Raw genomic sequence first — 16066 nt, forward strand, 5'->3', positions numbered from 1 at the left:
GAATCCAAATCTGAGCTATCTTCACAGAGCCCGATGCGGGGCTCGAACTCACCGACCGCAAGATCATGACTGGAGCTGAAGTCGGACCCCTAACTGACTGAGCCACCCAGGGGCCCCCTTGCAATGAACTTTCTACCCTATGTTTATCTACTAATTTATTTATTAATGATTTCGTAAGTACCTAAAAATGCTCCACCCAAATCTATGGTTTCCAGGAAAGAGATAGCAGGATGCAGTTCCTTCCAAAGGGCCCCTGGGCTGAGAATCTGACCTCCTACCAGGAGATTCACCATACATTCCAGGTCCCTCACCGAATCCCATTCCAGGAAGCACAAAGGCAGCCCCCTGGGGGATTAACTGTGGGCTCCTTTACTGGTGTTTAGGCCACATTTCCCCCCTCTGTTCTTCACAAAGGACCAAGTGATTAAGCAAAATGGCGGACAAGGTATTTCTAAAGGTGATTAAGCTCGAAAGGAAAAGACGAAGCAGGTTCCACACTTGGTATGTCCGTCTTCCTCTGAAGATGTTTCTCCTCTCCTTGAAAATAGAATCAAAAGCCAGCATTCAGGTGACAAGTGTGCACTGACTCAAAGTGTGATGTGAATAAAAAAGTATTGCATTGGCTTCCAAGACTGAGTCAGAAGAGGAGGTGGCCGAGCCAAGAGTGGTTAGACCTACCCCTGCCCCTCACCTGGCTCATGGCGGCCGATAAGCCACTGAACCCTGAGCACCTTAACCTCACCTCTACTGTATTAGACTTGCTGAAATAGGGACCCAAAGGAGAGAGTTGTGCTCTGGTGGACAAGAGTCAGAGGCTGGGCACTAAGAATGTTCTTCATTCTAGCCAAGCCTGGGGACGACTTGTGGGTGATTTTTAATAGCCACCCTGTTAAGATGGTACCCAGAGCCCCAGACCTATTCCGTTGCCTCTCTTCTGTTCCAGGAAGATTGTTTTGATGGCCAAGGCAAAATTCGGGAGGAATCACTAAGTTTGGTGTCATCCCTAAGCCACGTGCATCATAAGAGCAAATATTGCCAGAAACACCAGAGCCATCCACATATCTGATGAAAGGGTTCTGTTTGTTAAATCCCAGACATCCTGAGTGATTAGGTCAGTGGACCCACACAGGGGGTCTGGGGAGAATACTGAAATCAGAAGAAAAGACTGGAAGGGAGAGAGAAGTTGGTCCTGTGGAGAGAGTTGAGGACTTGCGTGCAGAGGTGGGGGAAGGACCCATGCAACGAGGAGGAGAACTGAACCCTACCTTTTTCTCTGTTGGCTACTCAGTGGGTAGCAGGTCAATAACCTGGTGCGTGGCTTTTGGGGCCCAGTGAAGTCCTGGTCATCTCCTTTCAAGGTCATCTTTCCTTCTCACGCCCCAGTTTGAGAAATTCCATTCTCCTACTTTGCACACCCAAGGCTTCCCCGACCTAACACTTGGCATGGCACCTTTCTGGGTCCAAAATGGTTCATCCACCTCTTACTAATCTGGGAAGCTGTCCCCGTCCCTCCCCCACCCCCACTTCACCTCATCTCTGGGACAGGGAGCTCACCTTGCTGGCAACCCCAGCGAATCGTGCTGGAAGGGACGGATGTCACCTTCACAGCGGCATTGCCCAGGTATGCTATGCACCTCACCTTTGCATCAGCAGTACACCCAGGTGTGGTCCTGGTCATAGTTGTAAGAGGTTGCACACCACGTAAGGTTGTGCTTCGATCCTTTGCTGGTACAGTTAAAATAATTCTTGTTTTTGTAGTTGAATGGGAAGTGGCAGGGAAAGCCAGGAACCAGTGAAGAAATTCCTAGGGAGTGGAAGGGGATAGGAAAGTGGTTACCCCCGTGCCTTGACGCTGTGGTGAAGGCTTAGACTTCAAAGCCCCCTCTAAAATCAAAACTGGGTCGGGGCACCTGGGTGGCTCAGTCGGTTAAGTGTCTGACTTTGGCTCCGGTCATGATCTCACAGTTCGTGGGTTCGAGCCCCGTGTCGGGCTCTGAGCTGAGAGTGTGGAGCCTGGAGCCTGCTTCAGATTCTGTGTCTCCAGCTCTCTCTGCCCCTCCCCCGCTTGCTCGCGGGTGAGTGCTCTCTCTCTCTCTCAAAAATAAATAAACATTAAAAAATTTTTAAATAAAAACTGAGTCCACATGGTCCATGGGTCTGCTCAGAGACTCCCATTAGAGGAAGGAAATACTGACTTAATCCTAAATGCCAGAGGGGTTTTCTTCCCTGGGAAGCTATTTGAGTTTAGCTCTGTGGGGTGAGGAAATGGGGCACAAGGGCAGCGTGGGGCACAAGGGGTCCTGGCAGTGGGAGAGAGGAGGACAGCGTCATGTCAGCAGGGGAGCCAGGGAGGCAAGCGGGAAGCGCGGTGAGGACATCTTACAGGGAGTCGTCTTCATTCACAGATCCTGAATGTGCGAATTCTCCACTCGCTGAAGTGGATTTGGAACCCAAATCAATACTGGCCGGGCTTGTGCGGCGCAGCTCTCGAGCAAAACGCGTCGAGTGCTGAAGAGCTGTCCAGGGTCCTGAAGTCCAGGCCGCCTGGGGTGTCCTTTACGGGGACCCATCAGGTTACATTTACAGAGAAATGTTCTATTTTTCTTCCTCGTGGGCTTCTTCCCTTATCACCCACCAAATGTACACTTGTTTTCCTTTGTTAACAAAATTATCCAAAACACACAATTGGGGTCAAAAGATCCTGACCTTATGTCCTCCTAAAGCACTGGGCCATCTGGTTCTCTAGCTCAGTGTCAGCAAACTTTTTCTAAAAAGGGCCAGATGGTAGTTATTTTTAGCTTCGTGCCTCACACAGCCTCGGTCTTTATATGTGGGCCCTGGGATTTGAATTTCGTATAATTTTTGCCCGTCACAAAATAGGATCCTTCTTTGGACTTTTTTCGACTGTGTAGAAAGTTGGGTTGGGGGCCAAGAGAAACATTGGCCCAGACTTAGCTCATAGGCAAGAGAGAGTTTGCAGGCCTCTGCTCTAGGGAAATAGAACTTTATCTGACTTACTACCTGCTATTGATTGGAGGCCCCAACTCTGTAACTTGTAAAAGATTGATACATTGTGAATGATTTTTGTTTGGTAGAGATGCCGATAATTTCTGTCTGGTAGACAACCCCAAAGGTTTGATTGCCCTTTGTGTTATTTTATTTTTATTTATGTATTTACACACGTATGTATGTATTTAAGTAGGCTCCATATCCAACGTGGGGCTCAAACTCATGACCCTGAGACCAAGAGTTGGATTCTCCACCAACTGAGCCAGCCAGGCGTCCCTTGATTGCCCTTTAGGTGTTACCAGATTGGGTGGCTAACTTAACAATCTTGCTTCAGCTCAACATTCTTTTCACCGACTTTATGTAGTTCTTAAAACGTCCCTCGAACTAGCTTCACTATCCTTGTTATTCCCTTATTAGCAATTTTTTTTTAAATCTTAGCGTGGATTTACTCTATGTTTGTGCAAGCAAGTACTTAGGTGTTTCACATTTTGAAAACCTTATATTGACCCCTTTCTTGTGGATCTTAAGCAGCCCGCATCTTGCCCATCATGCTGTCGTATTTTTCATGCTATTTGCTCATCAGATATCCACGAGGGTGGGACTCCGTCTTACTCATCACCACATGCCCACCGCCCAGCACAGTGGCTGGCACGCAGTAGGGCTGGAGTCAGTGTTTTCTGGGTAATTGAGTGAAGGAGTCTGCCTATGTCCACCCAGCCCCCTTCCCCGTATTACTAGTGTCGGCACAGAGGCTCCACTTCCCGTCCTCATCCATGTTCTCCGTGGTCGGGCACCACAGTCTGTTGCTTTCACTCTCAATGCATTCAAAGATCATGCTATTTCTGTAGACGGAGGGGAAGACACAGGGCTTGCTGAAAGAATTTCCCCCATACTCTGAAAATAATGATGGAAAAGTCACAGGGACAAGAAGAGATAACAAAAAGAGCTTCCATGTATCATGCATCAAGTAGGCGCCATGCTTTATCTCAGGAAAGGCAACACGACATTGAACATGCTCCAGTTCAGTTCCTGGTGATGTTATTATTTCCATCCACTTTGCGTGTAAGTGAGAACCCAAGCCATCAACAACCACACCATTTACAACAGAGTTGCTCTGCAGGCTTCATCAACAGAGTTATCGTGAGATCTAAGGTTAACGTTGGTTTAGGGTTAAGGATACAAGTGATGGATGGCTACGACAAAGATAAAATTCAAGGTTTTATATGGCATTATGGTTTTTTGAGTGCTAAGGGATAAACATAAATAAGGCTTTAGCAGGAATAAGTGTGCTCATGGATAGGTGCCTCACGTGAATTTTCATCTCAATGGAGGCAATGCTGCTTGGTGAGGGAGCAGGGGCATCAGAGCCATATGGACTTGCATTCAAATCCTAACTCTGACATCACCTAGGAGTGTGACCTTGGACAGGATTTAATTTTGCTGCGACCACTTATTAAATGTGGAAAAAATAGCATCTCGTAGGGCTTCTATGGAAACATTCAATGGGATGTGGTATATAGAGTCTAATACAGAGAGGGCTCCAGAATGAATGGAGGTCATTAGGAAGTTAAGAGTAGGGGCGCCTGGGTGGCTCAGTCGGTTAAGCATCCGACTTCGGCTCAGGTCATGATCTCATAGTTGGTGGGTTCAAGCCCCGCATCAGGCTCTGTGCTGACAGCTCAGAGCCTGGAGCCTGCTTTGGATTCTGTGTCTCCCTCTCTCTCTGCACCTCCCCTACTCATGCTCTGTTTCTCTCTGTCTCAAAAATAAAATAAACATTAAAAATTAAAAAAAAAGTTAAGAGTAGGGATGCCTGGGTGGCTCACTCAGTTATGCATCTGACTCTTGATTTCAGCTCAGGCCATGATCTCACAATTCATGGAATCCAGCCCTGCATCGGGCTCTGCACTGATAGCATGGAGGCTGCTTGAGATACTCTCTCTCTCCTCTCTCTATGCCCCTCCCTCACTCATGCTCATTCTCTCTCTCTCAAAATAAATAAACATTTTTAAAAAGAATAAGTTAAGGGGCACCTGAGTGGCTCAGTTGGTTAAGCACCCAACTTCGGCTCAGGTCATGATCTCACAGTTCGTGAGTTCAAGCCCCACATCAGGCTCTGTGCTGACAGCTCAGAGCCTAGAGCCTGATTTGGATTCTGTGTCTCCCTCTCTCTCTGCCCCTCCTCTGCTCACACTCTGTCTCTCTCTCTCTCTCTCTCTCTGTGTGTCTCTCAAAAATAAATAAACATTAAAAATTTTTTTAAAGAATAAGAGTAGGCATAGAATTAAGATGAAATCTGAAGCCACTTTGAAATGCAGGTAGGGTCCAGCACTGGGTGAATCCACGTATTGCCAAGTCTAGCAATAGAAATAGTTGAAAACCAATGTCAGGACTGCAGCCCATGGTACTGGTTCTTAGGACAACTAGATTTTCCATGCTGACATTAGGCACTCGGGGGAACATGGCCTTAGGACATTCCTGTCTCCTGTGGTTGTCCTAATGTATTCTCCAAGAACACACTTAGTTCCTAGAAGTATTGCTCTCAATGCTCTGCTCTCCCCCATGCCACCACCCCCTCAGAATGATCATTGCTCTCCCCCACCCGCCTCCCCACCAAAACCCCCATCCCTGCTCCAGTGCCTTACCATTTGTTTCACAGTATTTCCACTGCTGCTTCTCATCAAAGCTGGAGGTGACGGAACACCACAGCTTCCTGAAGAAGCCACCCTCCGTGATGCAGTTGTTATGGTACCTTCCTCGATAGATGAAGGGGAAGATGCATCGTGGGTAATCTGTATGGAAAGGAGTCTGTGAGTGGTTTGACTTTCTCTAGTCATTCACAGGACAGTCACTCAATCATCCATCCATGCATTCATCCATCGATCTATCCATCCATCCATCCATCAGCCATCAAATACAGGACAAGCATCAAGTTTTAAAGATATTTTATTCATTCACTTTATTAATCATGTTGTAAAGAAAGCCTACTTGTGTACTTTCATGCTCAAAGCTTCCCCCAACAGGGCTCCCAACCTCAACAACACCACCCCCCAACCTGCTGAACAAACTTAATATACTTCAGTGTCTTAAAAATGAATCTCTTAGAGGGGCGCCTGGGTGGCGCAGTCGGTTAAGCGTCCGACTTCAGCCAGGTCACGATCTCGCAGTCCGGGAGTTCGAGCCCCGCGTCAGGCTCTGGGCTGATGGCTCAGAGCCTGGAGCCTGTTTCCGATTCTGTGTCTCCCTCTCTCTCTGCCCCTCCCCCGTTCATGCTCTGTCTCTCTCTGTCCCAAAAATAAATAAACGTTGAAAAAAAAATTTAAAAAAAAGAAAGAAAGAAAGAAAGAAAGAAAGAAAGAAAGAGCCCTTTAAAAAAAAAAAAAGAATCTCTTAGAATCACCAACAGACCTGTAGGAATCAAGTCAAGACAAAGAATTTTGATGGTTTACGATCAACAGGTGAAGTCAAGATCTTGGCATACAAAAAAAAAAAAAAAGTTGCCATTACTGAAAAAAAGTCAAATATCAGTGAAGTAAAATATAGTAACATTATCATCCAGGTGCTGGTGCCTTATTGCAACTTTCATAGATTGAATTTCCCACCACAAATAGTACAACAAATATCGTTTTGGACATTATGTTTATAGTGGGGGGATTTACTCACACTCAGTGAGGGAATCAGGGTCATTTGGAGGTGATGGAGGGGTTGTCATAGATGAAGGGATGAGGGAAGTCTTCCTTGAGCAGGTGGCACTTGAGCAGAAGCTTGCACACTGTGGAGAAGCCAGCCATGCAAAAATTGGGAGGAATTGAGGTCCAGATAGAGGGAATAAAAGTGGGAAGGGTTCAAGACAGGAAGGAGTTCAGAATATTCAAGAAGCATGACAGCCAGTGTAGCTGGAGCTCATCAGGCAAGGAAGGGAGTGGAAGAAGGTGAGGACAGAGAAGGGCAAGTTCTTGTAGAGCTTTGCAGACCAAGGTGAGGTGTCTCCTTCTCCTTCTTCTTCCCTTCCTCTCCCTCCACCCCCCTCCTCCTCCTCCTCCTCCTCCTTCTTTCTTCTCTCTTCTTCTTCTTCCTCTTCTTCTTCTTCTTCTTCTTCTTTCTTCTTCTTCTTCTTCTTCCTCTTCTTCTTCTTCCTCTTCTTCTTCTTCCTCTTCTTCTTCTTCCTCTTCTTCTTCTTCCTCTTCTTCTTCTTCTTCTTCTCCTCTCCTCAAGGTGTAGTTCTTTTGGACGTTCCAGATATTAACCCCTTATCAGGTATATTATTTGCAAATATTTTCTTCCCTTCCTTGCGTTGCCTTATCATTTTATCGATGGCTTCTTTTGCTACACAGAAGCTTTGTAGTTTGATGTAGTGCCACTTGTTTATTTTTGCTTTTGATTTTGGTGTCAAACCCAAACAATCGTCACTAAGACTGATGTCTTCCAGCTTAGCCCCATGTTTTCTTGTCGGAGTTCTGGGGTTTTGCATCTTATGATTCAAGTCTTTAATAATTTTGAGTTGACCCTTGTGTATGGCATAAGAGAGGGGTCCAGTTCCATTCTTTTGTATGCGGCTGTCCAGTTTTATCAACACCACTTATTGAAGAGACCATTCTTTCCCCATTGCACATTCTTGGCTCCTTTGTCATAAATTAATTGACCATATATGCATGGGTTTATTTCTGGGCTCTCAATCTGCTCCATTAATCTATGTGTCTGTTTTTATGCCAATACCATACTGTTTTTATTACTATAACTTGTAATATAGTCTGAAGTGTGATGCTTCCTGCTTTGTTTTCCTTTCTCAGGGTTGTGTTGGCTCTTCGGGCTCAGGATATCCTTCTAAGTGTGCTGGTGAGCCATGCAGGGGCACAAGCAGGGGAGTAGCGTTGCATGATTTCACATTCCGAAAAGGTTACTTTGACTGATGTGTGGGGAATTGATTTGGAGGGAGGTGGGGGGGATTTGAGGAGCCCAGTTAACAAATTTGGGGGGGGGGGAGAACTGATGGTGATTTGGAGAAGGATGGGAGCAGTGGAGGCAGCTCCTTCCCAGAAAATGAAGCTAGAATCGATTTTTGAAGGTAGAACCAACAGGCTAATTGGTGGATTACATGAGGGGTGGGAGGGAAAGAATTGGGGCTGTTCACAGGTGGTGAGAAACCCACCACTAGGGGTCCAAAGAGAAGTTCTTAGTTCAGAAGCCAGGGCTGAGGGAGGCGATGCCAATGGCAAACCATCCTCTGTGATTGGCTGAAAGAGGTTTAATCAGATGCAGGTTGTTAAATCTCTAGGCCCTGATAGTGTCTGTATCCGCACTTTGGGCAGAGTTTTGTCTCCTCTTGTGTGTCTTAAGCATGTTTGGGGACCTCTTTTTTAGAAATTAAAAAAAAAAGTTTGTTTCTAATTTTCGGATTCAACTTCAACCAGTAAATCCTGATTTGCATCATTTAAACTAGAGCGATATTTTCAACTAGAGGTGGTATTGCTTCCAAGTTTGGGTTTTTGTTTTTATTGTTGTTTTTTTGTTCCCCACCCCACCCCCCAGTGTAATGGGGCTTCTTTGTAGTCATTTTTAGCTCTTATAATCAAAGAGATTCCGCTTGGAGGTATGAGCCTCTGGCCACCTTTTAATATCTTTTTAGGTTAGTTATGATCATGGTGCTTTTTACTATCAATTTACTTTGTTTAATTTCTGTCTAATTTTGCAGCTAAGGGATTGTGTTGATTTATTCTCAAATTATGAATTTGGAATAGGTAACGTTATGTATACATTTTATTTCAGGATAGTAAAAGGGTTGTTATACTTATTATCAAAGGGAGCCTTTGATCTAAGAGAGTCAAGAACAGTCATACAAGTGAAAAGAAAATCCCAAATATTCAAAATCTGGCTGCTCATAGGAACAATTAAAATGTCCAACAACAGGATATTGGTTAAAACAAACAAAATGCCTTTTGTCCTGTGCACAAAAATTAGAAATCATCTAATTGTCAAAAATGTCTTGGGCTTTGAGAAGCAGCAAACAGAGTCTGTCAGATCCCTTCTCTGTTACACTTTGTTGTCTGTTTTTCCTTATTAATTTAGAAAATTAAGAAAGAGACAAAGAATACAGTGGTTCCCTGTGGCCCTGTAACCTCTCTTTCATTCAGAAAGCACCATTTTTAACACTATCATTGTCATATTATTAGCCATTGTTAGCATCCCATATGTGGCCTCCGCACTTTCTGTGCACACACACAGATGTTGTAACTCGTCTTCAAAAATATGATCACATTCTACACATCCACACATTCTCTTTTATAATCCGTCATTTGAGGAGGTCGGCTGAGGGGACAGCATCACTCACCCTCCTCCATACAGTACTTCCACTGCCCATCGTAAACGGCTTTTGTCGAACACCAAGGGGACAGGCTGTTGGTTTTGATACAAGAGAAGTAAGTAGACCCCTTGTAGACGAAGGGAAACACACATGAATCCTTCTGACCTGGAGGACAGAGAGACAAATAGAAGGGTTTCATCACAAATGAATGAGCCAAGGGTGAGTCTTGCTTTGGTTCTCGTGGGCGGTTCTGAAGGTGACACATGCAGTGTTGGCATCCAACTTTCTTGTGACAAATAAGGGTGTGTCCAGTTTACGTGGAGACCAAGAGCACAGGGAAAGAGTCTCATAAATCATAAAGGCAACTGGAATTAAGTTTTCCTCCAGACCATTAGAGCACCGTCAATGTCACACCAGACACTCTGGGGTCATGACATCGCAGTAGGTAATGGAGCGACACGCGTCAAATAATGCTGCAACACAGACCAGAAAACAATTTCACATTTCAACGCTTTTTTCAATCCTTCTGATTACACAAAAGAGAAGACTTCAATTTAATGCGAGTATTTCTCTACCATGCCTCTACTTTTTAATAATCTCCTTTTTAACAACAACAACAACAAACAGGGCAGGACCCAGGCTCAAAGTCTTATTGTTGCGCCCAATAGAACTTAGGAATAAGATTTCCTTTTCATAGCATTCACTTTTGTGTGCAATTTCTATTTACGGCAAGTTAGTAACGCTTACAGATTACAGAGCTAATGTTAACTATTCTTTAAAGATAAAGGTGTTAAAGTGAAGATAAAGGTGTCAAAGAGTACATTTCAAGAAGGTTGGGTAAATGAGAGCGCTGGTGGTGTGCAGATGTGGCAAATACTGAGGGGTGCTTTTTGTATTCCTCTGTGTGAGGACAGGACTTTGTCTTTGACACACAACGTATCCTCAGAACCTAGAACTGTGACTTGCTCATAGTAGATGCTTCAGAAAGAACTGACAGAATGGAATGAGCTCGGAAAATGCCACGTGAAAGAAAGCTAAACCCGTTTCTTTAACAAAGGACTCATCAGAAGGGTCAGCATGCAGATGAGTGTTGAATTAGCAGGAGGTGTATGGATTATATTGAATTGTCCTTTCCCCCCACTCCTCAATAGTGCTGGAGAATAATGGTCCCTGAAACACACCTTTTTTTTTTTTATGTTTATTTATTTTTGAGAGACACAGAGAGACAGAGCACAAGTGGGGAAGGAGCGGAGAGAGAGGGAGACACAGAATCCAAAGCAGGCTCCAGGCTCTGAGCTGTCAGCACAGAGCCTGGCACAGGGCTTGAACTCATGAACCGTGAGATCATGACCTGAGCCGAAGCCAGCGCTTAACCGACTGAGCCACCCAGGTCCCCCTCCCTGAGACACATCTTAAGAAATGTTATTCTACAGGTGCTTGGGTGGCTCAGTTGGTTAAGCATCAGACTTCGGCTCAGATCATGATCTCTTGGTTCGTGAGTTCGAGCCCCAAATTGGGCTCCTTACTGACAGTGTGGAGCCTGCTTGAGAGTCTCTCTCTCTCTCTCTCTCTCTCTCTCTCTCTCTCTCTCTTTCTCTCTCTGCCCCTCCCCCACTCTCTCTCTCTCTCTCAAAATAAATAAATAAACTTTTTTAAAAAAAAAGGAAAAGTGGGGCGCCTGGGTGGCTCAGTTTGTTAAGTGTCCGATTTAGGCTGTCATGATCTCACAGTTTGTGAGTTCGAGCCCTGCGTCGGGCTCTGTGCTGACGGCTGGGAGCCTGGATCCTGCTTCAGATTCTGTGTCTCCCTCTCTCTCTGCCCCTCCTCTGTCTGAAAAATAAATAAAACATTTAAAAAAAGGGAAAGAAATGCTATTCTAGCCCACATTGTGGAGGAGAAAGTGAATACCCATGTAAGATAAGGAATCATTTCAACTTAATACCTTTTTTCCCCCTTTTTTGAGAACTGGGATGAGAACCAGCATTTTTTTATCTACTGGTCCAGGATCACAGCTTTTCTCCCTGCCTTCATCATGTCATTCCCTCCTTCCCTCCTTTTCTCCCTCCCTCAAAGACATAATTATGGATACTATGACTAAGATATTCTGATAGGTTATTGATGTGCGTGCATACACGTGTGTGCATGTGTATGTGTGCTCATGTTCCAAAGATGGTGAGGCAAAGCTTCCATGGACTCACCAAACCTATCTTCTTTTTTCTTTCTGGACTTCTAGCGAGAACCCATTTTTCGGCTGAATAGTTAGGTGGGGCCATGTGACTCAGTTGCAACTCATGGAATGTGGGTAGAAATGAACCCATTTTCCGGCCTCTCTAATAGGTGGGGCCACGTGACTCAGTTGCAACTCATGCAATGTGGGTAGAAATGATCTTCTCCAGCTCCTCACTCAGAAAAGTCCCCGGTGAACCCTATGCTCCCTACTTCCTCTTCCAGCTGGACATAGAGCAGTGGTTCTCAGTGGAGGAGACATTAGACAATGTTTGGAGACATTTCGGGTTGTTACAACTGGGAGAGGGGCGACCTGGAAGCTGCACCACTGGTTCCTACTGGGTAGAGGCTGGAGATGTTGCTAAACACCTTACCATGCACACGTCCCAGAACCGGGTCATCTGGTCCCAAATGTCAACAGTGCCCAGGTTGAGAAAGTCTGAGAAAGAGGACCCTGCAAAGTATGCTGAGGCCCTGTGGGATGGTGGAGCCCCAGTACAGAAGGGGTCTGTGTCTCTGAATCACAACACAAGTGGCTTCCCATGAAACATCCACACTGAAGTTCTAGATGACATGAACCCTACTGAGTTCAGCCACTGACATTTAGGGATAGTCAGTCTATTACTAATACGGATGAACCAGACATCATCTCTGTCTTCAACCTGGAACCTCCATCTCTTGCTCTGGATCAGATTCTTATCCTGTATAATCTGACCTGGGCCATCACAGGGGTGAGGCTGGGAGACAGCAGAAAAGGCAGACTGCCATTTTGAGCTTCTCCAATGGGCTGAGGCAAGTGGAGGTCCTTAAGTCACATTGCGTTGTCCACCCCTGGCTCTCAGAACTGTGTGGTCTTGGTTGAAGACCAAGTTGAAACCAGTTAATATCTGGAAAGTGTTTAGAAGTGGACCCGGAACATGGCTGCTCCTCGACCAACGTTAACTGTCATCATCATCATCACCATCACCATCGTCATCAATAATGCTCAGTCATGGGCACCACCAGTATGTGTGATGCTGGTGGCAAGTGGAGGGCAGACAGATGCCCCTGTACACAGGATTAAGATTATCCTTGGGACTTATTAGTACAAACCAACACATAATAGATACTATTAGCCATCTGCAAAGTAATCCAGCAGATGGTCTGATCTTCTTAACTGGGTTAAAATCCTCCATAATCCGGGCCCTGCTGACCTCTCTGTTCTCACTGCCTGATTAACATTTCCTCGACCTTCCTCCACGTTCTTTCTCGTCTTCAGCGTTTGGCTCATGCCCTTCATCCTGCTCTTTTCTTTGTCCCTAGCTTTACTCCCTGCTTCTCATCCATACGACTTGGTTCAGCCTGGATTAATACTCTTCCACATTCTTATAATACTCTGAGATGATCTCTATAAATGTACTTACCGAATATTTAAAGAATATAATTATCTGCTTATGTGTCTATCACTCCCATTTGCTGTGAGCTCTCCCGAGAGCAGGGCATGAGTTTTATTTATTGCTATGTTTCTGGCCCATAGCACAGTGCCTGGCACTCGGGAACCACTCGGCAAATGTGTGTTGAATAAATTAGTCCATAACTATGTGCAGAGGAGACTTAGGGATACCAACTTTCACCACAGGAATACGGGTGTGGTCTCAGAAAGGTATGACCAGAAGGAGACACTAACTGGAAAAGCTGGCATTGTTTCTTGTCTGAATAAAGTGTGGCTTCTTAGCCTTTTCAGGACTTGTCAGTTCTTTTGAGAACCCAGATCTTCTCTCTAGGAAAATGTCCATACATCCCTGTGGCAGAGACTGCTGTGTGTTCAAAACCAGCTTCATCTTCCTCTCAAAGGTACTGCTAAAAACTACATTTCCCAGACTCCCTTGCAGCTAAGCACCCTGTGAGTTCTGGCCAATGGAAGTGGGAGAAAATGATGGGTATCGCTTCCTGGCCCAGAAAAAAAGGAAAACCCTTCTCCTTCAAGATCATAAGATTCTTGATCCTCGTCTACCAGCTCCATGCAAAGAATCCACAGAGGACCCTGGAACCCTAGGGGATGGTGGAGCCCCACGGTGGAAGGCGCATGGATCCCTGCTAACCAGATGCTCCCCCATTGGACTTTGTAGGAACAAGAAATAAAATGTTTTGTGTTAAGCTGCTAATAGTTTGGAGCTTCTCTGTTACAATAGCTATCCTCACTACCCTGATAAATACACACCCTTTGAAATACGGAGCCAGGGTTTCATGAACTCTAGTGCTAACCCAGTGACCTCAGCTTAGGAATTTCTGGAATGCAGAATGTGGTCATTCAAAAAGGACTTCATGGAATTAAAGGGCATGAAAACAAGTGTTTTTTGAGTCTTATTGAAGGGAGAGGGCTCATCAGGCAGAAAAGGATTTTAATTGTGGAGAATGTTTCGCCATAGCTTAAGTGAACTATGACACAGGGTGTCTGTTCTCCTTCCATGTTTACCATACCATCTTGAGGTGGTTAATTTAGATTCCTAGATGTATTGAGAACGTAGGCTCCCATCCACTAGAATGGCTACTTTTTTTTTTTAAAGATTTTATTTTTAAGGGGCACCTGGGTGGCTCAGTCGGGCAAGCGTCTGACTTGGGCTCAGGTCATGATCTCACGGTTCGTGGGTTTGAGCCCCACGTCAGGTTCTGGGGTGACAGCTCGGAGCCTGGAACCTGCTTCCGATTCTGTGTCTCCCTCTCTCTCTGCCCCTCCCCAGCTCATGCTCTGTCTCTCTCTGTCTCAAAAAAAAAATATTTAAAAAATTTTTAAAGATTTTATTTTTAAGTAATCTCTACACCCAATGTGGAGCTCGAACTCACAAGCTCGAGACCAAGAGTCACACGCTGTACCAACTGAGCCGACCAGGAACCCCTACTTTTTTTCTTTTAAACAGGATGTGGAGACATTGGAACCCTTGTGCACTGTAGATGAGAATACAAAATGGTGCAGCTGCTTTGGAAAATAGTATGGCAGTTCCTCAAAAAATAAAATGAAATAAAATAAAATAAACGTAGAATTGCCATGTGACCCAACAATTCCACTCCTCGTTATATCCCGCGAAGTATTTGTAACACCCAATGTTTACAGCAGCATTGGTCACAACAGCCAAGAGGTAGAAACAATCCACGTCCATCCATGGATGAATGGATAAACGAAACGTGGTACGTCCATAGTATGTATCACACACACAGTGGAATATTTATTCAGCCTTAGAAGGAAAGGAAATTCTGACACAGGCCACACAATGGATGGATGAATCTTGAGGACGTTATGCTAAGGGACATAAAAGTCACAAAAGGACAAGTATTGTTTGATTCCACTTTCGTGGGGTATGTAGAACAGTCAAATTCATGGTGTCAGAAAGCAGGTTGGTGGTTTCCAGGGGCTGGGGGCGGGGAAAACGTGCATTGTTTGAGTACAGGTGATGTATCATGGCTATTGGTTGTACAACGCTGTGGGTGTACTTCTCCTGAACTGTGCACTTCAAAACGGTTAAGAGGGGAAATTTTATGTTCTGTGCATTTTACCTCGATTTAAGAAAAAGAGTGGAAAGGGAGGGTCCAAGTTGCAGTCTGAGGACTCAGTCCATTGGAATTATGGAGCCCCCCCCCCCCTTTCAATCAACATATTCGCATTCCCCTACCACGTGCTGAGCATCTCAAAAGGTGCTTGTGTCCTGGGCACAGCAGTCCCCGGCTTATCCACGGTCTCTCTTTCCATGGTTTCAGTTATCCGCCCTCAAGGTAGTCCAGAAGCAGATGACTCTCTATCTCCTCCCTACCTGAATCCAGGAATCTTTACTTTGGCCCTTTCGTTCTTTCCGGTTTCCAAATCCTCCCCAACATTGCCCAGTACCCTCACCTCCACTTGTCTCCCAGATGTAGAGGAAGGTCATCCATCCCAGCAGGTAACCGGACCATCGATTCATCGCAACTGGCCTCTTCTTTCTGGACTGAAGGAAAACAAAAATTTTGCTCTCACGGGGCCCCTTCCTCTTCCACTAACTGCCAGGTTTGGTGTCATGCCCTTTTACTTTCTATCCCCAGAGGGCAGTGAAGAGTAACTCCCTCTTACAGGAAAGAAAGATGGGCTGTTCTCCAGAAAAACAACAACCCAGGGCTGGAACTGGTGACCTGTTTTGTCTTGAGGTTCCGCTTCTATCACTGCTTCTACTGCTGGCTACGAATTTTTTTTTAATATATTTTTTAAGTTTTTATTTATTTTTGAGACAGAGAGAGACAGAACATGAGCAGGGGAGGGGCAGAGAGAGAGAGAGGGAGGCACAGAATCGGAAGCAGGCTCCAGGCTCTGAGCTGTCAGCACAGAGCCTGACGCGGGGCTTGAACTCACAGACTGTGAGATCATGACCTGAGCTGAAGTCGGATGCTGAACCGACTGAGCCACCCAGGTGCCCCTGGCTACAAATTATTAAGTGCCTACTGTATGCCACTTCTAACAACCTAAGGAGCAGGGGTGATTATTTTTGCTTTACAGTAGAGTGAAAACACGGTTTGGGAAGTTGAGTA

General features: G+C 45.3%; 1 protein-coding gene across 1 annotated transcript; it reads right to left on the minus strand.

Moving 5' to 3' along the window:
- Positions 1-1399: 1399 nt before the first annotated feature.
- Positions 1400-15477, minus strand: ELSPBP1 (epididymal sperm binding protein 1). The gene is given in 7 exon segments (XM_043600432.1): positions 1400-1804; positions 3745-3903; positions 5655-5801; positions 9338-9475; positions 13737-13770; positions 13773-13804; positions 15402-15477. Coding segments are annotated over 7 exon segments (735 nt in total). The 5' UTR covers positions 15469-15477; the 3' UTR covers positions 1400-1646.
- Positions 15478-16066: the final 589 nt, after the last annotated feature.

This window comes from Prionailurus bengalensis, chromosome E2, assembly GCF_016509475.1.
Source record: "Prionailurus bengalensis isolate Pbe53 chromosome E2, Fcat_Pben_1.1_paternal_pri, whole genome shotgun sequence".
NCBI lineage: Eukaryota > Metazoa > Chordata > Mammalia > Carnivora > Felidae > Prionailurus > Prionailurus bengalensis.